Consider the following 26382-nt stretch of genomic DNA (forward strand, 5'->3'; position numbering starts at 1 on the left):
ATCCTTTCAATAGATGTGATGAAACACTTAATAGAAGTGAGTATCCCTAAGGAAACAGATTTCAAGCATATTGTGAGTATCATAGGTCAGTGGGAAATGACTTTTTAGGCAATGTGTAAAAAGATCATCACAGACCTCTTGATTGTGAAAAGAAACAAAAAATGTATCTCTGCAAGAGAAATAATCTTTATCAACATAAAATTGAATGTGATACTTAAAATTTTTATTTCAAACTCTCACACAAACCCCAAAACACATCTGCATTATAATTTTAAATACAAACATGTGATATTATCAGAATAATTTGCTTATGTTCACCTGTGAACAGCTAAAGGTAAAAAAATGAAACTAGTAATTAGTAAGCAATAATCACAGCTTTAAGCCAAAATACAAAAGCAGCTTTGACAGTATGTTAGACCTACATTCTATACCAAAAATAATTTCCAAAATAAAAACATAAGATAATCGGAAGTAACAGTTTTTAATTTTTACTAACTTTATTTCTAGATCAAAGTACAAACTGGATACAAATACTACAGATAGGATGAGAAACAGTATGAAACTTAAATTCAGGTTTTCTTTAACACTAATTTAATTATAAGGAAGAAGACACCAAATCCAAGCATTGTTACTACTCCCTTTTTTACTAATCTTTTTCCTAAGGTGGCTGCTTTTTTTGGATGTTTCACTTGGTTGGGTTCGTTCTTCTGTTCATGCTGAGGCAGATGTTAAGTTCATGTAAAAAGCACAACAACAACAAAAAGTTAGTGTGAAAGTTTAAGTATTTTATTAAGTGGGTTATAAGCTATCCAGTCCTAAGAATTTGCATGCATCTAGGATTGATATGATTTCTGTCTCTGTCCTACTCCAACTGAAATAGATGTGTGTAAACCTTTTTCTCTTATCTGATGCTCAACCATTCTGTAATATATTAGAAAAACAAACTCTTCACTTACAAACTTAATTACTCAGGGATAAAACACTGCTAATAGATGGTACAAAAATCTAATAACAAAACAACTGAACTCCAACTGTCAAATGTTTTCATCAGAACTTTTGGCATTTAATTACTAAAACTATTGTTTATTAAAAAGGGATGTTAAATATGTAACACATTAGACTTTCTTGAAATTAAAAGGCAAGTGGAAAGTACCTTATAAATGCCTGCTCAAATACATGTTGAAGCTGAGTGGAGCCTTGTCATGAAGAGCAAGCAGGGTTAGGTTCTGATTTCCTACCTTACTTCGCAATGCTTGGAAGGCCATCTCACTTACTGCACTTTCAAAAACTATATGCTACAGACATGTACTGCTGACAAAGTCTTGGAATGACTAAGCTCAGCAAACAGTATGGGAGACTTTAAGGGAATTTATACAAACTTTTTATGTAAGAGGTTTAACTGTTTCACTTAAATTTGCACTTTTCATAATAAACATTTGAGTGCTCTACATCCAAAAGTGCCCCATCATAAATTATGTAGTACAAAAATGGTTTGCATTGAAGTCTTCGTAAGTGAAATTGAAAAATTTAACAGGATTTTAAAAAACAGGAATTGCATTTCTGAAGTAATTAGAAGGTTGTTTCCCTGCATGCAAAGACACTGTGCTTCATCTTGACAGCTATAAAACCCGAAGTACCGATAAAAGCCAAGTGAAGTGACACCTAACTCTGATCCCTCCCAGCCCTTTTAACTGGCCTGCACACACAGAAGGCAAATATATACACAATTGATTACTGCATATGCAAAAAATGGAACAAATAGCTAATGAGTTCTTTATCACAATCACTACCTCTAAATACATTTGGTGTTAAGTGATTTATTGGGAGAAGGCTGTTATATTACATGAAATTTACTTAAACTACAGGAAATTGCATTAGTAGCATTATACTCAGGGTCTGAGTTCCACATGGATTCGTTCAGCAACAGATTCCTTTCTGACACAGACGCTCCATTTACTCTATCCCAGCGGCCGTTCCTTTTACTCGCCTATTACTTAAAATGACCCCATCTGACAAGAGCGTGTCACTGTGTTGGTTTGAGAATGACTGATGTGGTGCTAACATCTAGCCTTGACCTCTCCCACCCCCTTCTTTTGTCACTTGCAGAGTTATCTGGGATGCCTCCCATTCAATCCATAAAACCTTAGTATCTTCCTTGCAAGTCAATAATTCTAAACAAAAGATTCCTTAATTAAAATGTAAGAGTGTGAGTATTCAGTGTAGCATTTATACCACAGTAGTTATCCAAGAGCGCAGGGATACATTCCACTTAATTCTTTCCTGTGGGAGAAATAAAAAGGTAGACTATGCCTTCCTTTGGAGGTTCTCCACACTTCTGTGGAATATTCTAGATTATTTCTCATTTTGTCCATGGAAAGGTGGAAGGGGGAGAGGTGGATGCTATAGCCAACCTAAGGTTAAAGCGCCCGTGGCAGACCAAGGCATGGAACACTTCCCTGATGGATGTTGCATTTGAGGTTGCATCAGAAACTTGTATACAGTATTTAACAGCCTCACTCACACACACTCACCTCTACCACCAGGTCCTTCAGTTTGACAACTTCTTCTTCCAGCTTTTTAATGCTGCAAACCACATCTTTGCAGACTTCAATGTAAGTTTCACTTGATGCCCGCTGCAATACCATCCATTAATAATTAGTTATTGCCATAATTACATAATTTTAGATCATAGTTTAATATTCTTCAGTTAATGTATCATAAAAGATAGTGCCAGAAAAAGTTTATAACTGCATTTATGCACATTATCTACTACTCTCTAGGCAGCCTTTGTTAGAAACTTTCCTCACATTAAGTCTCCTATCAGCATAAACATGAAGAAACAAATCTAATCTCCTTTTATTGAGTGGCTTAATGTTTCGAAATAAATTATTTTTTAAAGGTGTCCTTTAGAGAAAAAGCATTGGACAGCTCTATATAGCTATATAATAAACAAGAAAGTTCATAAGTATTCATAGTTTTCATTTTACAAAGTAGAATAGACTCTAAATCAATCTTCTCTTCTTTGGTGGAATACCTTGTGAGAATTTTTGAGAAAATGCTTATTCATGGTCTGCACAGGAATGATCAGCTTACTACACTCTTTATTCAGCTTCTGAAGAACCTTGAGGAATTCATCTTCACTGCAAAAATAAAACATTATTTTGTTATTTGTCAAATGCTGTAACTTTTTGCAAGTCAGATATTACCTCTGCATTTCAAACACTGGCTAGTGAGTCAGAAATGCAGTTTCATTGCATAAAAATAATCCCCAGTGTCATTTTAAGAGTGAGTAGTTAAAGACTTCATTTAACATCTTAGCAAGTTTTTTTCCCTTTGTTTGTCCCCTTTCTCCCTCAGTCCCTCCTTATTTTGGAAGGACAACAAATCATTAAATTATCTGGAATATTCAGCTAGTAAGACACACTGAAAGCTGAAAAAGTGTCACCCAAAAGCTTTTCTGAAACATTCTATTAACCTCCGCTTCTAACTCTCATCTAGACTGTATTATCAATTGCAACATTTCATTACCCGCTGCATGAGTAATTTTGTAACACTATACATAATAACTGCAACACTCTGTTTTCCTGTGCATGTGTGCACAAATCAGAAAGTCTTGCAACACCAAAACCAGAGAATTCATAGTCAGTTTTATGCTGACATATCAGTATTTCTGACCTGCAGCTTACATTTTTGAGACAGATATGGAAGAAAAAAAAGTCTGGTTTACACTTTCAGAGCTAGAACTTAAATGAATAGGTTTAGAGTCACTTGATCTCCAGCACAATTGAATAATGTAAGAATTCAATAATACTAGCTTGGCCCTTAGATCTGGAAACATATACCTCAAAGCCTAAAATATGTGATGTTATCTATTTGGAAGAAATTTTATACTTGGTCTCAGATAGAAACAGGAAGACAACTCTGAAAATTAGTTTTATCAGTGTCTCAGAAAAGTGGAGAAAAGGATAGAAAAATTTAATAGATTAATTCCAACATTAAGAGTTTAGAGCTTCCATGTGACACTGACTCAACTTTACTGAAAGTGTCAGAGAATTCTTGTTGTAAGCCAAGGTGCTGGCCAGAAATCTGTTGCTATTGACCAGGAAGTAGAAAAGAGGGCAAGGAAGAGCATCCAGGTATTATTACAGAGTGTGTTCTCAAACCACGAAATGCCTGAGACATGCCTGTATCTCCAGTAGAGAAGTCTCCATTAGCTCTAAGCTATTTGGGTGAATAAGAGGCAGACCCAAAACAAGAGACAATTATAAGTTCCTATGGCAGAACTTCCTTGCAGATCCATAGGATCTGAATAAACCAACTCAGATCCCCACATTCTCCCATTCCCTATGGCAATCTGCTATCAAACCTAAATGCAGGATACTGACAACATCTTGCTTCTGCTTTTGAAGGCAAAAAGCCATCAATGCAATTTGCCATACATGTAAACTAAGCTACGTGCCAGTGCAGTACAAGTACCTAAACAGAGATGGAATTTAGCCCATAGTGTGTCATAGACTGCTTTCCTTCAATTTTGGCACAGGATCATTAGTGAGTAAAATTTCAACCACTGCTCAGGATATCTGTGATTTGCAACAGTGCTGAACTGTTAAGACTTCAACATTTAAAACAGAAACACGCAGACACATCAGTAGGTATGCTAGAGGTTTAAAACCAAGACTGCTCTTTTTCATGAAGATGGCAAAATAAGAAAGTCTATTAGTTTGATTTTATAAAATAAACTATTATTTGTTTCAGAATAATGTAAACAAACAGAGTATTTGGGGTAGAAAACTCAAACACTAAACATCTGGAGATAGTCTCAAAGTTTCTCCCACATTACTACAATCAAGCCATAATCACAAGTATTTCCTTCTACTTAGAAAGATAATTTTTTAGCTGTCTGGGATCAGTTATAGCACCTTCTGTGTTTCATCACAAAGGAAATTATTTTTTGGAATTCTGGAAGGATTCTCAACAAATACACAGTGTGTCATGGGCTTGAGTTAGCGAGGGGGGAAGAAAGAAAAATTTATTCTTTTCATACTATTTCATTGTACTGTAGTTAATAGTTCTAGAAAAGAAACCTCATTTTCATAGAATTTTATACCTGTTGCAGTGAGGTGTTCTTATATTTAGAAATGGAAGTAATGTTTTCAAAAAATTAACCCTTACAATTAATGGCTGTCAAAACATCAGTGGCTAAACAACCTTAGACACCGCGAGTTTATAATCAATCAGTTCAACATTTTCTACTATGTTAGTTTTTCTATGACTTAATGACTGATTTTCCTTCTCACAGAATGACTTTGAACAAATGGGAAGTAAAATCTTTATATAATAGCATGTAAACACAGCCTATGATTTTAGTCTCAAGGTCAGATTCCTAGAATACATGTCAAGCCATTTTCTAGAAAACTATGCAGTGCTTCCCATAACTGAAATGCTGTCATATTTTGTGTACTTCAATCTTTAATCAATCAGTTCTTTTCTGGTTTTGAGAACTACATATGATCTAAACCCACTGTACTAGGAATTACATAAGTCACTGGTGTGTGAGACTGCACCCAGATACCACTTGGGTATTTCATTGTATTTGGCCAGACAAGTGATGACAGATAATTTTCTATGTTTCTCCACTTATTCCCTCTGTTCAAATTTTTAAGCTGCTCTGCTTGAATGCAAATAGTAAACACTATTATAGACCAATCTGAAAAAAATATAATTTGAACATAAAAATGCACAAAGCTTAAACTGAGTAAACCCCCTTAAACTCTAGCTAATTATCTCTTTATGAAAAGACAACATCCATTTCCAAAGGCACCTAACAGATGTCTGGACTACTACCTCAGCTCAGCAATGAAGTCTCTATTTTAACAGGAATGGCTCAGAGGCACATGTACAAGTTTGCACCTGGATTCTCTTCAGAAAATACACACTTGTTTTGGTGGAGAATCACAGAATCATAGAATAGCTTGGGCTGCAAAGGATCTTAGAGATCATCTAGTTCCCATCCCTCTGCCATGGGCAGGGACAGATTTCATTAGACCAGGTTGTACAAAGTCCCATCCAACCTGGCCCTGGAACACACTACCAAGAAACTCGCATCTGCAGCTTACCTGGGCAACTTGTTACAGTCTCACCACTCTCACAGAAAAGAATTTCCTCCTTTTATATCTAATCTAAACCTGCACTCCATCGGTTTGAAGCCAATCCCCCTTGTCCTATTACTACATGCCCCTGTAAAAAAGTCCTTTTCCAACTGGTCTGTAGGCCACCTTTGTAGACCTAAGGTCACCTTGGAGCCCTCTCTTCTCCAGGCAGAACAATCCTAGACTGTCTTCACAGTGGTGCTGCAGCCCTCCTGGTCGCTTTTATGGACCATCTCTGCACTCCTTCCAGGTTGATGTCCTCCTGATGCTGGAGGCCCTGGAGCTGGACACAATACTCCAGGTAGGGTTTCATAAGAGCAGAGGAGACAGGAAAAATCCGACCTGCTGGCCACTCCTCTTTCCATGCAGCCCAGGATCTGGTCGGTCTTTTGGGCTGCAAGCACACATTGTTGGATCATGTTGAGCTTCCAGAAGATGGATTTGCTGATCCTTGTGGGTCCTTTCCAACTCAGGATACTCTGTGTTTCTATGATTCTTGTCAACCAATACCCGTAAGTCCTTCTCTTCAGGGCTGTTCTACATTCATTCTCTGCCCAGCCGGTAGTTATGCCTGGGATTGCCCTGACCAAGAAGCAGGACCTTGCACTTGGCCTTACTGAACTTCATGCACAGTCGCACCTCCCAAGTCTGTCAAGGTCCCTCTGGATGGCATCCCTTCCCTCCAGCATGTTGACTGCACCACACAACTTGGTATCACTGGCATACTCACAGAGGGTGCACTGAATCCTAGTGTCCATGTTACCAGCAAAGATGTTAAACAGCACTGGTTCCAATACCAACCCTTGAGGAACATTCAGTTGCTACTGATCTTCATTTGGACATTGATCTGTTGACCACAACTCTGTGAATATACAGTCAATTCCTTATTCCTGAGTGGTCTATTCATCAAATGAAATCGCTTCACACACCAGAAGCAACATCAAGGTCGTCCATTAGGACCTGAACACTCCTCTCTTCCAGCCCACCTCAGTCTCTCAAAGAGCTTTGTCAAATGCCTTGCATGTATGTTACCTCCCATGTCCTACAGCTCAAACTTGACATTGTGCTGCAAAAGCATACCTCAAGCAGGCTGCAAAGCCTCTTTTTCATAAACACAGCAACAGATAAAGATACTGGCACAGTACCATCAATCAGTGTACAAATGATTAGTTAGATGGGAGTGTAGTACATACTAGGCAGTCTCATGTAACCAAGGCACAGAAGAACACTATGACAGGTCAGATAATTACATGACTGTTAATGCAGTTTTAGTGCAATTCAGCAGTCTCCAAAACATGGCAACATGTACAGACTGAATCTGAACCCAAGCACATTCTTTGGTCCAATGAACGACATACCTAACAACTTAGCACCCAAATAATACAGACATTTTGGAGAGGGAAAAATATCTAAGCAGCAGCACAACTGTCAGGTCACTAGTTAAGACAAAGATACATCTTAAAGAGAAACTGAACACTTACTAACACTATTTTCAATAGCTAATCTTCTATAGTTCTGGGAAGTAAGAAGAGGAAAGTTGTGAGCACAGAATCTAAACTGAAGTCTAGGTGTGTCTTCTGGAAAAAGAATATACTTACACATAAAGGGTAAGAGGTTTAAGAAATCTTAAGACTCCTGTGTACTTACTATATTCTTCATTTTTCTTTTTGTGCTGAGTGGGGAGTACTCTAGCAGTGCTTAAGAAAACTAAGTTTAATATGGTTGCTGAGCAATGCACCTCTCAGCTTAGCCCTGGCTTCCATGGTATTTCACAAGACATTACTAAATGTATGAGAGGCGTTCCAGAGCTGATGCTTAAAGACTACAATGAGAAAAAATATCAAACTGAAGTGGAAATTTGAAGGAGTAACACGTCCTTAAAAAAAGTTTCCATATAAATCTACTGATACATATAATCTGCGATAAGGAAAATAACTTCTAAAGTACTTAATTTGTAAGATAAAAAAAATGAAATATTTTAGAAGCCAGTTAAAACTGCTCCCAGTGGAAGAGAAAAACAACAAAAAAGTCCTGAATCCATACAGAACTAACATGTATGATTTGATACACATGTACAAGATAATTTATCAGTTAAAAATTAAAGCTCAGTGCAGAAATTATATGCATCTCTCCCTCCCACATATCTTTTTACTACATCTTACAATCAGACAAATTTGACTGCAAGACTAACTGAGCCTGCTTTGTCTGTGCTTCCAACTTTCTTTATTAAAAAAACACCTACTGCTAGCTCTCATAATCCACTAACTAGCATATTCTTATGAACGGGATAAAGTGTGAGAGGATTTTACCTCTGAGTCATAGAAAACAATGCAGTCACCTTAAATAGTATTTCACTTCCATTTCCTTAGATACACAGTTAATACCTCAATTCCAGCATCACAGTTTCAGGGAGGTCTTCAATTCTATTTTCATCTACTTGCAGGTCCTTAATAGCACCCAGGAGTTTCTGTTGATCTCCAGGATTTGTAATGCCAATCTAAATTTGAAGAGCAATTCCAAATACAATTTACTTTTAATACTATTAGACATAGAAGTACAGTACCAATTACTGCATGAGTTTCTAATTTCTAAGAGTCAAAAGAAGTAATTTTTAAGTTATTGCAAACAATTACAATGTACATAAGTGCCAAAGGAGAAAAAAACACACAGAAAAAACTCAGTGACGTAGAACAAATTTACAAGAACTGAGAAACTGTCAAATAGAAATTGCATAGGATACTCAGAAAATCTGCTCAGGGTTCATTAAAAAAGTTAAATATCAGGTTATATAAGTACCCCTGTGTTGTTAGGATGCTATGCCTACATATTTCAAAATAATCCAAGTCATCTCCGGCAGCAAAATAATGAATCATCATGATGGTGATACAGCATTAACTCAGAAAGAGTAGAAACTATCAGATCAGCATCAAATGTAGAATTTTACAGAAAGCAGCCTTTTTTAACTGAAGAAGAACACAATTTTCTTCAAAAAAATATACACCAGTAACTAACATTCTCCAAGTGATGCCTGGGACAGAAAACATTGCCAGTTGTGCTACCCATCGAGTATCTCAGCTTAAATTTTAAGTCATATTTAAATCCTAGGCTGAGAGTTTTCTTCCAGAACACTTTAAAGAAAAAAAACCAGTCCATTTGTTAAAAGGAAATGCTTTTGTGGCACATTCGATACTTTTCCTTGCTCATCTGATGGGACTTCTGGTGTTTACCAGCCCTAAGATTCTCCTCCACGCAAGTTAAAAACCTCATAATGCCAGTTCCAAGTATGACTTTGTTCCTTACTCTCCTGCTGAGTACCTGCATTCAGCAGGAGCAGACCACTCTAGAATTTGAGACTGCAAGGATCCCAGAGTCTCCAAAGCTAGAATATATGGAACTCTGATATTCTGAGGACCTGAAGCTCCTTTCTGCAGCCTCAGAAACTTCTAAGATGTTAGCATTCACAGTATCCCAAATTTCTGGAATTACTGCACGAAGAATTTTCAATGAACAGCTGACAACACAGATCAGATCAAAACTCTAGGAAAGACAGGGTGCCTAGCGAAATGCTTGTTTATTCCTGAGATTATTTTTTGTGACATCCAGTGTTCATCATGAATGCAGAAAACTGTCCTCTGGGTTCTCTACCAATCACAGGTAACAAATAACTATGGGCTCACATGTGCATCTTTAAACATTTTAAAATCACGTTACAAGATTTTAGACAAGTAAGTTATTTAGTAATGTAAAATCCCAACAAGATTTATTGGGAATTTAAGTACAGGTGTCAAGAACTTTTGAGTTTCCAATAGGTTACCATGGGTACCTGAACAAAATGTACTGCAGTCTTTTTAGCAAATATTACTAGCAGCCTTAAGAGAGAAAGGTCTGTGTTTGTTAGAAATAATTTGCTTTACTTATGTCAAGCTGGAAGTTTGATCAAATCTTTAGTTCTTAGGTTTGCCTAGTGGAGCCCTATCTGGTATGAGCCAATATTTTCTTAATGCTTACAAAGCATTACAGCAGTTATTTCCTCACATGTTAAATAAGCTGATTTATAGAATGGCAGTTATTCTTAAATATTAAAACTCTTGCTTAAAGCAGGAACTACTCTGAAGATTGGGTTTGCTTTTGATTCCATTCCTGAAACCAGCTAATCAGGATGCAGCTTTCTGATCAGCATATCAGGAAGATGTTGTACTTTGTTCCCCTATAAATAAAACATCATTTTGTTTTTCTGCAAATGGATCACTGACTGAGCACCACCATGTCTTGAAAATACATTTCAGAAAGTAAAGAATGTGATAAATGTCACCATAGATAAAGCCTTCCACCACCACAGTAATTCTCCATATAAAGAGTGGAACTTAAGAGACAGAAATTTGATAGACCGGTCCAAACTATTTCACAAAGCAGACATATTTTACGTTTCTAGACCATCTCTGCAAAACATGAGGGTAACACAGAACCTGACTGTTCATGCAATGATGAATGCATGGACTAACCACAGCAAGACAAGTCCTTCTTTACAGATAAGCAAGTTTTTAAGTCGGTGTTGGTTCAATCGTGGTCTGCAGTCCAAATTATGTGAGTATTATTGTGAAGTGGCCATATGTTTAAGAATGTACTAGTGTTGTACAAGAACTTGCTTCTATCTGCAAAAGACCAGTGCACTTCAATTTTAATTTTAGCCACATCAAATTGAAGAACATCTATTTTCTTCTTTACTTGATAAAAAGCAGCCCCTAAAAATCCAAGCCGCAAATTCACACTCCAGCATGAACATTACAGGAGGTGAGTAACAGATTGCCTCAACACCTCAAAGATGATATACCACTCAGATAAAACCAGTGAAGCTATGCATGAACTCCTACATCCTTGGCACCCTGTCTAAGTGGCCACTAATTTTAATAACCTGGCACATTTCTGTCAAATATTAAATGCCTTTTTTCAGGGAGAGGGAGCAGAGGAATGACAGTCCTGGAACTGTGATATGGAAGGACATAGACCAGATAATTATCTAATGATACAGTTAAATTTCAAGGTGAATTTTGATGTGTCCACTTCTCATCTTACATTATCAAATCCAGAATTCTTATTCTAAATTAAATAAAATGTAAGAAACCTTTGTAGTCCTAAATGCATCCAGAAGTAAAATCATTTCTGTTGCTACCTTATAAGAGAAGTGCTTAAAAAAATAAATTGAAGTGTCATGAGTGGTGCAGAATCAGACAAAACCCTCTGAATGTTGAATAGACATGTCCCAATACATTGAACAGATTTGTCTCAATATGGAACGTTTATAAGCTTAAGGAATGCAAGGATTTCAGCTTGAGAGACTCATTGTTTAGACTCTGTTGTAGAATACAGATATTTACAGAGAAAATATCTTTCTGCTATTGTTTGATGGAGGAAAGTGTATCACGTTAGTGACAGGATTTCTCCCCAGTTCTCTGGATACAAAAGCAGCTTGGTTCAGAGGCATCCATCAGAGGTCATTACTAATCTTTGTAGAAATAAGATCCAGGCTCTTTAAAACAGCTGGTTGTTAGCTGAAGGTCTGCCATCACAGCAAAAACTTTCAACTCTGGAGTTACAAGGAAACAGATTAGACTTGTTCTATCAGCAGCGTGGGGAGAAACTGTTAGCAGAGGTCTAAAACTACGCTGCGTCAAGAATTTAGGATAACTTATGAAGTGCTAAGCCAGGAGAGTTACATCATTTTTTAACTTCTCAAATGAAGACTCACTAATTAATTCATGTCTATGCACAAAGCACAACTTACTTTCCAGCAATGTTTCCTGCCTGCACAGTTGAGGCAAAACCTATAGATAATATCTTCCTGTGTAGAAGCAGCTGATCCAGCTAGCTATTTCAGTTTGTTCAAAACTTTCAGTTTGTCTTTATAAAAGGGACCCTCAAACATGTTAGAACATTGAAACAAGAGCTATAATTTTGAGTGAAATTATACCTCTTTGGAGAAGGAACCATAAGGCTTAGCCATTGACTAAACGCCCAATTCTACTCCTTTCCCCCAGTGTCCCTTGGACAAAAATGAGGAATGACTACAACACCAAAGCAGGTGATGAATATGAACATATGCTGTCAGATTTGCAGTTTAATGGAATCATAACCAACACAGTAGCTCAGACAGGGATGAGAAGAAAGCCACAAGTATCTCCTTTAAGAACAAAACTCCTGTCAATAGGGGCTTTAGGATTCCTATAAATACACCAGGATGCTGACCAATAATCCTGAGGCATCAGAAAAGCCGTAACATCAGAACATACTGACATGCCTTACAATATTTAGGCCTAGATGAACTCTTAAAAACCTTTTGATTGACAAAGATCCCTACATGTGCGCTCCTCAGAATACAGAATTACTTGTGAGTTCTTCAGAACAATTGAACTGTGAGGACACTGCAGTACATCAGCAGCAGCAAGCAGTCTTGAAGTAGCTGTTTTTATGAGGCAACTTTGGTATCCCAGACCAGGCACAGAGCGCTCAGAAGAATCCTGCAGCCTGAATTACTTAACAGTCTTCGAAGGAGACTCATATAACTGGATTTTATTCCAGCATCCTCCTGTAAGCACAGGAAGACTTTCAATTCCCACAGGAAAAATCCAGTAAAGACTAAGGAAAAGCAACAACCCTATCTCCATTGAAAACAGAAGCTTTGTAATAATGCATCACTCAGTCTTGGATAACAGCAAAAGACCTTCACAGCTGCAGTTAACTGTAAGAAACAAAATCTTTTCTGTTTTTTGGTAAGGTTTTACAAACCTGAGTGGGATATAAATTTCTACAAATTAAGAGACTAATGTAAGAGAGCTCTTGTTTCTCCAACAAAAATTACCACCTCACAAAGGAGGACCACATTTAAAGTAGTAGTTTAGGGTTATGTACTGCTAATCCTAGCACTGATTTTCTTTTAGGGAAATAAAAATTAAACATTAAAAATGGTAACAACTAAAATTTAAACCAGAACTATTTCCTGCTCACTCCTGATCATTCACTGATCTGTGACATTACTTACTTCATATAAAGTCTGCCTATATTCACATTAAAATTCAACAAGTTGCAGAAGATGCTGAAAGAATTCCTAGAAGATTAGACATTTATAAAGAGAAAACATTAAAAATACTTTAAAAGGAGGAAAAAAACCTAAATTAAGTTCTAAAGTAGTAAACTGACCTGTATTAAGTCATCTTTTTGCATGACCACAAGTTGGCTTAAAGCTATATCTTGTTCCTGTATTAAAGAAAAGGGGTTTTTACCATCAAAAAGAATTTCAGAAGAAATCAGTTTTCACTTTATTTGGTTTTCCTTGTTTTACTTCAGTTTTCAGGAATAAAACCAGCTACAAAACAACATTCTTGATGGAATGAAAGAGCTGTCTAGTTTAGAAACGTTCTATGTTGTGATTAATGCACATAATCAAAAAATCCAATACACTCCACTGTAGTTTAACGTATCATTTTGTATATAAACTTCTGTTTAATAAATTTATTTGAATTAATATACTAAGAGTGATACAACTTTTTTTTATGCAGTAGTTGCACTTGGCATTCATGGATTACTTGACTGGTAGCAGACACACCACAAAATTACCTTCATTAGTCCTCTAATGTGTTCTAGGCCAAGACCATGTAAAAACACTTCCATGGCATCAAAAGGTGAATGGGAACTGTAAAGATAATTATTGATATTGGAGTTAAAATCAGTGGAAATAAACAAACAAACAAACAAATAATAAATTTAAAAAATCATCCAGAACAAAATGATACAGAAAAGCTCTTCAAACAAAGAACTGGGAGCAACCTAAAGTTGCACACACCTGCTGATGACATAAGCATCTCAAACATCATGGGATACAATTTATTCTATCAAAAGTCTTTTCTGTCTAAGTTGAATTGAGCCTAAAGGGAACAATTTTAACAAATAAAGATCATTTTAAGTCACAAAACATTCGAATTGAACCTTGAAGTTGGATCACAAAAGCCTGAAAAACATGGAAGAGAGTTAAGAAAGGTAACTATGTATTCTTATCAGATAACATTCATATAAATTGGATTCAATCTACAACTGTAACCCATCTGCTTCCAGTTAAGCTCAAAAAGGTTATCAAGAAAACACGAACATCTGCAATTAAAGATAGTGGAAATTAGTCCATCAAGAAACTTGTTGCCAGAAGACTACTGTTCAGAAGGTAGACGGAAGAGGTAGTAAACTCTGAAATGTAGGTTCAGAGTTTAATATTCCTAAACAAAGATAAAATATCAATTTTGATTCCATGCTCTACAAAGGGATATAAAAGCGTAAGAGGGGAAATAACTAAACAGCTTTCAACAATCAGATGAACTATAGTAATCAGAATTAAGCCAAAGAACAAATAAAACAAAATCCAGAAAGGACTACTGCAATTGCTACATTGAATCCTTTACCAAAATCCTAAGTTATGAGATACTTGGTTCTTACTTATTGTAGGTCCTGAAATGAAGGTCTGTCCTCTCTTCACCTCAAAGACTCACAAGAGCATCTTGACTGCCCTCACATGGCATATACAGGACAATGGGGGGATCAGGCCCAGCCAGCATGGGTTTAGGAAAGGTGGGTCCTGCTTGACCAACCTGACCTCCTTTTATAACCATCCATTTCTGGATGAGGGAAAGACTGTGAATGTTGCCTACCTGGACTTCAGTAAAGCCTCCCATACTGTCTCCCCATAGCATTCTCCAGGAGAAACTGGCTGCTCATGGTGTGGACAGGTGAACTCTTCACTGCATTAGAAACTGGTTGGATGGGCAACTGCTACCCTGCAAACTGCCATCAACCAATCAGCCTAATGATACAAAACTGGGCCACTTCAAATTCAGCAGGACCTGGCTGAGCAGGGGCAATCTGACCCATCAGAACAGACTACGGTCACTGGAAGCTGCCTTTCTAAGGCCACATAACTGAAGCTGAAGGAGGCAAGTAGATGGTTTGTTGAGGACTTCTTAGCCAGCACGTTCTGTAACAAAACCATATCAGAGATCTTTGAAGTTGCTGAAGCAGGGGCTGATTTCAGGCATAGGACCTTCAAGCTTCAGCATCATGGGCATGCTCTGCCAAAAATTCTAGAGCTTAACTGGTGTTCATACTTAGTTTTGACTCATTTTTGACAGAAAAATAAAAAGAAAAGGGCATAGGTCTTCCTTGTGGCATGAAGCTGAAAAAGAGGCAATCTGAAAGCATCATAAATTTGACACGAAATGAAGACAAGCACAAAGCAAGGAGTATGCAACAGAGGGAACATACAAATTTAATAGAGCTGAAATGAACTGAAGTGACATCAGACCCTGCTCTACTATACTTTACACCAAATGAGAGGAAAGAAAGATCTAGAGCATGCAAAGGAACTTTTGCATTCTTGAAAAATTAATAGCACATTAATATACTTACTGTGGACTCCTGGCAGTGCTCCAAACAACATACTATATATCAAAACAACTTAATAATTGATTCAATGAATAAATACAATCTCTTAAGAATGTTTATAACCTAAAATTACACTTTAACTGTATTTACCTAATTCTGTGGCCAGGGACATCTTTCAGAGATTTGCACGTAGCCTCTCGCTCAATTGGTTTATCGGATCTCCTTTGTAAGTGATTTGCAGTCAAAGAGAGCAAATTAAAAATCTGGAAGAGCCAAAATGAATTATTATTCAAACTCAAAATGCATTAAAAATATATATGAGAAGATGACTACAAAGTGTTCTATAATCATTTACTACTTACAAGGAACATAAAACATCTGGCACTTCTTCTCTAAAGCATACATCTATAATGACTACACCCAGAGAATTTATCAAGAGCCTTTCTGAATTAACGGAATTCCAGCATAACAACGAACCGACACAGTGCAAAACAGTGTATATAAGAATCTGAAAAAGTCAGCATTTCTCACTACAGAAGAAGCCAAACATCAACATAATCAAAAACATTTTTGTGATTTGCAGACAAGAGTTCTATACAGTCAAGGCAGTAAGTTGTCCAAAGGGTATGAGGCATACAACTATTTTCATGTCTTCCTTTCCAGTGCATATATAGACTTAACATTTATAAATTTACAACTGACAATCTATGTTAACTGGATCTGACAGACAGGGATTCTTTCAACTGAATTAAGGGGTAAACTCCTGCTAGACATCCCGAGGCATCAGTGATGGATTCCAGAAACTGAACTGCCCCTGTTTTAAGTTTAAAGATAGTCACTAGAAAATTCAGCAAACCAAGTAGAATCTCAATAAACCTAAAGGAATGGTGAAACCACTTGCCTGAAATTCAGGTGACTAGCCAATTTCATACATGTATACACATACGTGAGGTGGGTTGGTCCTGGCTGGTAAGTTTCTACCCAGTTCAACAGGATGAAAAAGAATCAGAAGGGCAAAAGTAAGAAAACTTTCCATGGGCTCAGATACATACAGTTTGATAAGGGGAAAAACACCCCAAAACCTAAGTGATGCAAAGGCAGTCACTCACTGCCTCCCACTGCAGAGCAAAGCCCAGCCAGTCTCCAATTTATTTTACTGCTTAGCATGTTACAGGACATGGAGTATCCCTTGTGTCAGCTGGAGCTAACAGCCCAGGGCTATGCCCTCTCCCAACCTCTTGCTCACTCTCAGCCTATCTGCTGGGGAAAGGGAGCAGAGTGAGAAACAGAAGCCCTTGATCCTGCACAAGCACCACTTGGCACTAGCTGAAACACTGGTGTGTTATCAGTGCTGGTTTGGTCACAATCCTAAAACACAGCACAGGCTGTTTGGAATAAAATAACTCCATTCCAGTCAAATTTAGAATAATACATAAGAAAAATGTTTTCCCTCCCAGAAACAGTTTCTGCAGACAGTCTGTATGACTGATTCTTGTGTTGTCAACAGCCTGAAGTGCAGATCCTGAAGCTGGAAGAAGCTCATGACCATTAAATACCTCAATACCATCTGCAAGACTGCACCAACTGTGTGAGAGTCAGCACTTCAGGTCAAGAGGCAAGACCCACCTCTCAAGTGCGAGAAACTTGTATTCCCTCCATGTCAGAGAAAGTCATGCTACAAGATGATATGGCCGTAACCTGCTGAACAAGTCATTTATCAAAGGCAGAAAGCTTTTGTAACCCCCTTCAGTAACCTGAGCTAACAGATCACTGAGCCTCAGACACAGATCTTGCTAGCTTCCACTGACAGCTTTGTGCATAGTTATCATTTTTGCCCCTGCCTAGCCCTGGAGTCTGACAGGAAAAAAAAAGTAAGAAAAAGAAGCTGTAAAGTGAATTACAATTCCTAAGTGTGAACTATATGTTTTTGAAGAGCCACTATGAAAAGCCACATCATTTGTAAGAGCAACTCAAGGCAAAATACACAAAAACACAGACTGATTCACTGTGCATCTCCTGGTAACAACAGTAAACAGATTTATTTTAGGACAATATACATTGTCTTCAGTAGCTCTCAACAGTGCTCTTCCCACCATCTGATGATCAATTTACATTATTTTAGACCTTCCTCTTTTCAAAGAAGAGATTTGAAAATAGCCAGTACAAACTCCTCCTCTTTTTAGCGTTAGTCTTTTCACTTCCAAATGCAATAAGAAACTATACTCTGAAAATTAGTTTGATATCTGCATTCTCTCATACTTTGGCAGAAAGGTAAAAAACAACACATTTTGCTACTTCTCTTAGCAACATTACTAACATGAATCTAAATCTAAAGTCAAGGATTATGAAAAACTAAGAAAAAAAGGTTTCCAAAACACTACCATGTAACCTTTAGAGCACTGAGAAAAGCTGTGATAGAACAGAAAATAGTCTATATAGATATAACAGCAAAAGTACTCAACTAGTTGCTATTATTACTAGTTGTAATTATTAAAGTAACACTCCTACAGAAAATGATGTAATTATTAACAGATTTTTGAGGCAAAACACAGAACTTGCATTTTTAAGAAAAATGAAATCAAATACCTCTGAATATTTATTGATTTTTGCTAGCTCTGCTGCTGTTTTTTCATCCTTAGTCTGTAGATTTTTGTCAGCTCCTAGCTCAAGCAACTTCAAAATTACACTTCTATGTCCACACTGTGCTGCCCACATTAATGCCTGCAAAGAACAACTTTGTTTTATCAAGTTTACATATGAAGCAAAAATCTAAAGAAGTTCAATAATAAAGCATGGCCCCATCTGGAGACAAAGACAACTGACACAAAAGAATTTCAAAGTGAAAATTCCAATGAGTGTTTCTGAGAAAGGTGTACTTAGAAACAAGCTAATAGGTGCTTACTTTTTACAATTTTTATCATTAATTACAACACACTAAAGTAAATCACTCACTGAATATCCATTTTCATCTTGGGCGTCTATGTGTGATCCATGAGCAACAAGTAGAACAACAACCTGAGCACAGCCTTTTCTAGCTGCATACATCAGTGCAGTCATTTGTTTCCTGAAAGAAAAGGGACCAAGTGAAAAAAAGTACTTCAAGATATCAAAATGCCACTGTTATCAAGTAGAGCACCCCAGTTCTTTGAAGATTCTCTGTTCTGCAGAAGAATTAAGCTGAGTATGAAAGACCAAGACACTACATTCATGCTTTAGCACAGCAGTCAACAAAACATACAGATTCAGCAACTCATTTATGACAAATTAGCAAGTTTTAAATATTTTAAGAGTTTGCATTTATTTTCTAATTAAAATGAAGTTAAGAAGTCAATTGCTATCATTCATCAAGAAGGAAACTTAAGAGGAAACTAACTATGTCTCTTCCAGGAGTTTAGAATATAGACATACAGTACTTCTGGGAGAAAAAGTTAAAAACCCTGTGTCAACGTTTTACTACCTTCACATTCAAGTAGCACATTAAACACATGTCCCAGCTATGAAACATCGCAGCTTGGTGAGTAAACCATTGCTGGTTTGGTTCTGAACTACACAAAACCAGTTCTAAGACCATCCTTCCCGCTGCTCCTGCAGACCCAGCAGCAGGCCTCTCGTTTAGCACAAAGGCCAACTGAATGGAGAAGACAATGAGCATAATTGCAGATCACAGTTTTCACTCTACTAGAAGCAGAGAATATCAGCAAATAATTTTTTCCCCTCAATTTACAAAAAAAATGGCATACTTCTACTTTTCATTTTTAAAAGACACAGCCTAAGTGATGAATTCTACCTACAGATTAATTTCAATGCAAAGTTTGGAAAAAAATACACAGTTTCGTGGAGGGCAAGTTGTATATCACAACTGAATATTTAAGACGAAGAATATTAAAAACATCAACTATGTTCACAAATCCAAAATTCTCTCTGGTAAAAATCAGTGTAAGCAAAAGAATCACAAGTCATATCCTCTTACCTCTGTGCAGAAGTAATGCAATAGCACAGGCTACATACATATTGTCAACACGCAGAATCCCCCTATCCTGAGTACACCCAAGAGGAGCCTTCAGAGAATTACACATAAAGACCATATTGAAAATCTTAATTTTTGTCCATTATCCCACTTCTGTTTTCTGTTCCCAGAAGGTGCACCAGAGAAGGTGTAGTTTAGATGTTAGGAATATTTTTTTCACTGAAAGAGTGGTTACACATTGGAATAGTTGCCCAGGGAGGTGGTGGAGCCACTCTCTCTGGATGTGCTCAAAAGGCATCTGGATGGAGCACTTGGGGATACAGTTTATCGCTGATTATGGTAGTGCCAGGTTGACAGCTGGACTAAATTATCTCAAAGGTCCCTTCCAGCTTTGATGATTCTGTGATTCTATCAAGTGTGTCTATTAACACTTTCTCTTCTACATAGATTACTGTTTCTTACACTTGCTGAAGGAGTACTTAGACACCACCCTTCCCATTGTTCTGGCTTTTTAGATCCCAAAACTATGATGACAACAGCCTACTGATCTTATACTTTTAGAGACGTTTACAAGATTAAGCCATCCTGAATCACTCAGCATATTTTTAAAGAAAAAATATTGCTTAAAAGCTTCTGTTCAGAAAGTATTTTTCCAGATGCCTGACACTTATTCATTGGTGGAATGAGATTGCAGAATTAAGGTAAAAAAACCCCCAACAGTATTGAAGGAGAAAGAAGTAGAGTTTCTGGTTGCTACAAAGTAATCAGATTTAAGCGAAAATATATTCTATTACTGTTATTCAATTAAAATACATTGCATTTTAAAAAGTCATAGTTTTTCATGAAAAATACTATGTATTCCTTGTAATGTAGCGCTCTGTGTCAAAAACCTCTTTTCAAAATATAATTTTGCTACGCTATACTTGAAGAGAGGGATTGCTCTTCCCAATATTTGGTGTCTTATACTAAGTTCATTGACTGCTAGAGGGATCCCAAAAATATGTCTTAAAGCAGCTATCTTAAAACTTCTGCCTCCTTTCAGAGAGCACTGCTAGAACTGCGGCTTTGCACATCTTTCTCTGGGTTTAATCATTCATTCTAGGACAATATTTTGCCTTATGCAAACACAGTTAAAAGTTCACTGAAAGAAATCCAGTCATGTTACCAATTTGAAACAGCATTATGGTAGGGAAAAAAGTCAATTACTCAGAGAAGCAAAATGAAAGGTAACCAGACCTTCAAGACATACAGTCAGTAAAACAGCGGAACTTGAATCAGAAAGATTTTCATCAGTCTGGAACTAACTGGACTTAGTTCATCAACCCTCCAAAAGCAGAAGTTTAGACTGAATGTGAGGAGACATTTTCACCATGGGGTACACTCAGTCAATGGAGTTGGTTGCGCAAAGTTTTTTAGCCTCCATCTTTAGCACTTTTCAAGACCAGATGGTAACCCAGCCCAGTCTTAGCAGAAGTAGCTTTAAGGAAGAAGTTGGACCAGAAACCTCCTGAAGTTCCTTCTGATACAAATCATCCCATGATCCTATGACAATTTCTATAAAAATAGAGAAAGATTCTATAATCTGCCTGTGCAACTTAATAACTGATATCTATACTTTGCTATCTCTAGATGTCTCTACAGAGGTATGTATATCTAGACATATTCAGACATCTGTGGATACCTATATTTTAAAGAATGAGAAGTTGATTATAACCTAATAATTTGTAGCAACAAACTTGTTTGCCTCTTCCAGACAGTCAGTCCCACACTTAAACTTCTTTCAGTGGCAGATAGCCTTTGACAGATTTTCCGTGCCACCACCTTTGAAGTATTTACATTTACTGCAAAAACAGTCCAATCATGCCTGATTTCATTTCTCCTGCTCTCAATCTTTTTGTTTTGTTTTTTTTTTGAAGCTCGCACAATTACCTTCTGCTTTTTACAAAGGAAAAATACTGAACAAAAGCACTGAGGCTACAGAATAGCCTTTTCTCCAAACAATATGCCATGGTTTCAGCTGTACAGTACTGCAGATGTGCTATGTGAAATCAAGGCAACAACTCAATGACATTAAAGCCACAAAAAAATTTCTCCATTTGCAAGTAAAACCCCTTAAACACGATATTTAAATGGTCCACCAACATGAATACACAATTAGTACTCGAGTTTTAACTTCAAAGGCTACATATTGTTTCAGGATAGAAACACACACAGTGCTGCACAAACTCACATCTCTACTTGGGAGGGAGTGCCATGAGCTGCCCCCTGAAATCAAGAGTCCATTCACACATATGGCCACAGGAGGGAGACAAGAGCATTAGGGAAAACAAATCTTGTTTTCCTAACCCTGTACAGAACCCTCACAAGCACAACAGCAAGCTTAACATGGCAAACCCACTGTTTCCTGCTTAAGTTGAAGAGAAATTAAATGTATTGGTATATCTTACTTACTGCCACCTAAAAACGTTCATAGAGTGTAGTGACAACCATCCAGATAGAAGATCTGAAGAGTCCTTTCCTTATTTTGAGGAATCAATGCATTTCACCAGTCTGGCTTGCAGATGACCTTCTTGTCCAAACACCAGTTAAGTCCTTTTGTATGGCACAATTTGCCATGTGACATTGGCCCATATTGGACGTGACAATTAAGTCATATTCAGTATTTTAATAAAATCTTAAAAAGCATATAAGCAATTTATTAATTAAGCATGATGTCTGTTCCAAATACGTTTGCTTCCAGCTTTTCAGAACCTAAATAAAAAGCAAGGTCACATGCATATGATGAGAGGTTTCTGTTTGCTTATTTGTTTTTATCCCTAGAATAACAGAATATTCTGAGTTGGGAGGGACCCACAAGGATCACAGAGTACAACTCCTGGCCCTGCACAGGACAACCCTAGGAGTCAACCCCATGTAGCCCAGAAGATTGTCCAAGTACTTCTTGAGCTCTGTCAAGCTTGGTGCGGTGACCACTTCCCTGGGAAGCCTGTTCCAGTGCCTGACCAGCCTCTTGGTGAAGAGCCTTTTCCCAATATACAACTTAAACATCCTCTGACACAGCTTCTTGCCATCCTCTAAGTCTTCTTGCTTTTATATTAAGGCTGGAGAAAGACAAAACCAGAAGCTGCTGCAGTTTTTAGGGCCATCCAAAACTTACTATATGATGTGTACACAAAGACAGAACCAGAAGTTATTACAGGATCACTTTTCTCTGTCAAAAAAATGGGGCAAAACTCAATTACGAGAGAGCAAGCTGAGTGGAACAGCCCCACTACTCTAGAGCTTCCTACCCTGGGTAACTAGGAGCCACAATAAAACTGGTGATAAAGTGACAGCAAGCTTTCTCACTGAAGAATGTTCTGAGTAGCTGCCACTACACTCAATCTGTGGTGCAGAATTCACTGCACTTGACAAATAAACACGCTTATGTTCATGTTGCTCTCAAGCCAGACAAAGATCATCTTCCTGGAAAATTTCATAAAAGGGAGGAGAAGAGATGTCTCCCATTTACACACAGGTTTCCTTCTACTGGGGAAAGATCTATAGAAAATTTAGTATTTCAATATGGTGATCCTGTGAAGTTTTAAGCAGTTTCATAACTGGATTTATGTCTATTAACCAGACCAGTGTATCAATAATACTTGAAAAAATACAGCAGGCAAAAACCAATTTAACCCTCAGTTTAGTGTCAATCTTTTCTTACTGAGATCCCAAAACAAGGAAATGATGTTTCAAGACACTGTTTCAGTCTACTGACCTGCAAACTGAGCAGTGCTTCAGATAACCAGAAGGCATCTTCAGAAACTCTTGGAGCTTCACCAATCCAGTATTGCATATTAAGCCTCAAACTGAGAAATTAACTGGCAAGTGTGTCCATAGCCACAGAAGAAAATCTATTTGCCCATTTTCTGGCTTACTGGGATTTAAGTGAGGAAGTGGGAAAACCCGTATTGGAAGAACATGCTTTAGGGCATTGTGGGCTCCAAGTTCTTTTTTCCAGGCACTATCTGCTGAAGCAAGGTGGGACAGTCCTCTTCCATTTTGAAGCAGAATTTGTAAGGAGAACGCAACATGCAGCTCAAGAAAAAGGTTGGACTGGAAAAGGTGACAGCTTAGTTTCAGGTTCCCTAGTTTTAGACTTCATTTCAGATTGCCATTTCTTGTACTTTTCTGCTTCTGAACTCTGTTTACATGATTGTTTCAAAGTTAAAAAAGGCACCGGTGTAAGTTCTACAGGACACAGAGGTGGGAAGGTAGACAGCTACCAAGTTATCTTCATAAGACTAGAAAAATACAAAGGATGTGATTACAAAAGGGATTAGTATAAAAATTAACTATGGCAGAACTCTGTGCTATCACATTCCCAGCTACCCACCCTGCCTGTCCTCCCACACCCTTACTCCATTCACATTTTTACAGGCAAGCTGGTTTAGCTAAAAATATGTACAACACTTCAACCTAAAGTAGAACAACACATGAGTTACCCACATAATCAAAACTTCACAGAATCTTTTCAACCTTACTGTCAAAGTGGGGCTAAAATCTATAGTCAAGAAATTCAGCACATGCATGTGAAATCTACTACACCTGTCTAATGAAAGGGTGATTCTCTATCACATAAAAAACCTAAACCAATCCTATGCAAACAGCACACCATCAGGGTAAAGTAGTGGCAATGACAGGAAGTTTAACATACGTGGAATAGAATGCTAATGGATTTCAGTGCAGGTTTTGTTTCTGTTTTACTCAAAGGCTGCTCAGGTGATGTTCCAAGACACCACAGTCCACAGTCAGAATGCCTCCTGTTAAAAATAGCTTTTCATTTCCTGCTGCCCCCAAGTATTTTATACCTCTTCTCAGCAACTAAGATCCACAGTTGTAAGGCTGGCCATACAGTCATTAATAGCTGGGAAAAACACAATCACCTAATTTTAGTGTCTAGACTCCTCTGATGAACAAGACACAATACTTACGTTCAACAGCCACTCTGCCAAACTCAGAACTTGCACATTTATCACGCTTTTGACTTCTCCCTAACTCAGATAACAGGATAAAAGAGATGCATGGGCATAGCCCAGATAAACACAGTACTTTTGTAATGGTAATTTTGCATTTGATTTCTTATATTTAGTCCCTGTCCTGATGTTTGACCAACAAAATAAGTCTTTCTACCCTGAGTTCATAATGCTAGAATAAAAATACTTTCTGAAAGGCATGAAGTAGAATAGAGGGTGTAACATCACAAGGTACTTTTTGCTCTGAGTTGGACCAAGAATTCTGACATGATATTACGAAATTACCTCATTTTCTTGCCCCCGACATAAAATGCAGTGTAGGGCATTAACTTTTCCCAGGTTATTTACCTTCACTGAAATGTACTGTTTGTCTATCACACAGTGGTAGTGTCAACATCTTTGAAATTATGTGGCAGTGCAAATTTACTATCTTATCAGTAGTAATAAATATATTGCTAAAACGAAGGTGTTACACAACTGCTTTGTTCTGAATATGCAACCTGAAGAAAGACCTACCTTTTGAACTGGGCAATACTGTGATGAAAATTTTCCCCTTCCATTATCATCTCAAGACGCAAAATAGAATGAAATTTTCATTATTAAACCATTTCTAATATCCCCCCGAACTGCTCTGAATTAAAGCATAAGTGAACATACATAGGCAACTTAGTACCAGACGTAAGCAGTGATTATATTTTTCATGTATATGCATCATATACGTGACAACATGTCTCAAAAGCCCAACTTTTAATCTGTACAATTATGAAAGACAAAAGGTATAGTTCTTCTAATACTCTAACAAAACATAAATAATAAAATCAAAATACTTTCTTAAGATTTTCCTTTAAATGCACATAAAATTTATAACCATTTTAGAGCAGAAACACTGAAGACAGGCTTGTTCATTGTCCAGGACTCAACAGTGCCAGAAATATAAAAGTGTGGGGAAAAAAAGCTTCACATAAAATCAAGCCTTCGCATATCCCATACATGACAAGAGACAAAGACTTTATGTCAAAACAAATGAGGTTTCAGTCATTTAACTATTTGTACCTGTTTCTAACAAACAGCTATTAGGGTGAAACATCAACTCGGAACACTCTCCTTACAGGTAAAGCCATTACATCTGATATAAACACAAACTTGAAGGATACTGTCACTAAAATCTGTATTTACCAAAAAACCTATGACATGTTATCCCAGCAGCAGTAATTTAGATAGTTGGTATCAGGCTTTTTCATTTTGCCTGAATCAAATTCCTAACTTAACATTAATAAAACCTGTGTAACTTCAAGAAAACAATACAGATTAAAAAAAGTTTTAAAAAAAAGAGTGCTTAAATATTTTCAGACCTTATAAAGGGATAAAGCATATAGCTTACATTTTGGAGCAAGAAGGAGGTGAATGATACAAGATAAGCAAAAGAAATTTCTCAAGGTACCATTCACTTTAAATGAAGCATTTGGGCTATGGTAGCTCTTCAATGGCTATTCAGAACAGGTCTTACAGTGCCTTATTGTTTCATCAAACCATTATTCTACTTCTTTTTTGACTTTCAAAACACTTCAGTTAGCACTTATACTTTGATACACTACATTCCCATCAACAAAACTGTTTTTACAGACACTAGCAACCTCTTTCTCCTCTGTATTGTATCCCATTATGAAGAAACCATCTACCTACCCACTCCTAAACTCACCTTCTTTCTTTTCATTGAAAAAAAATCAGTTTCTTACTCATTAATCCCTCCCTGCTCCACACAGACTTAATAAATTAAAGCAAGTTTCTGTGTATCACCTTCTAGATGATGACACAAAATAAAAGAGCCTAC

At 37.2% G+C, this 26382-nt stretch overlaps 1 protein-coding gene across 1 annotated transcript in view; it reads right to left on the reverse strand.

Annotated features, from left to right (window-relative positions):
• Positions 1 to 215: 215 nt before the first annotated feature.
• Positions 216 to 26382, reverse strand: part of ASZ1 (ankyrin repeat, SAM and basic leucine zipper domain containing 1) — a 37270-nt gene continuing 11103 nt past the window's right edge. Inside the window, exons 5-13 of the mRNA XM_071550000.1 lie at positions 18522 to 18633; positions 18156 to 18290; positions 15720 to 15832; positions 13761 to 13836; positions 13344 to 13400; positions 8534 to 8646; positions 3035 to 3140; positions 2532 to 2633; positions 216 to 716 (exon numbers count right to left, since the gene is read on the reverse strand). Coding sequence (XP_071406101.1) covers positions 570 to 716; positions 2532 to 2633; positions 3035 to 3140; positions 8534 to 8646; positions 13344 to 13400; positions 13761 to 13836; positions 15720 to 15832; positions 18156 to 18290; positions 18522 to 18633 — 961 coding nt within the window. The 3' untranslated portion in view covers positions 216 to 569. The remainder of the gene's footprint in view (positions 717 to 2531; positions 2634 to 3034; positions 3141 to 8533; positions 8647 to 13343; positions 13401 to 13760; positions 13837 to 15719; positions 15833 to 18155; positions 18291 to 18521; positions 18634 to 26382) is intronic.

This window comes from Pithys albifrons, chromosome 3, assembly GCF_047495875.1.
Source record: "Pithys albifrons albifrons isolate INPA30051 chromosome 3, PitAlb_v1, whole genome shotgun sequence".
Classification (NCBI taxonomy): Eukaryota; Metazoa; Chordata; class Aves; order Passeriformes; family Thamnophilidae; genus Pithys; species Pithys albifrons.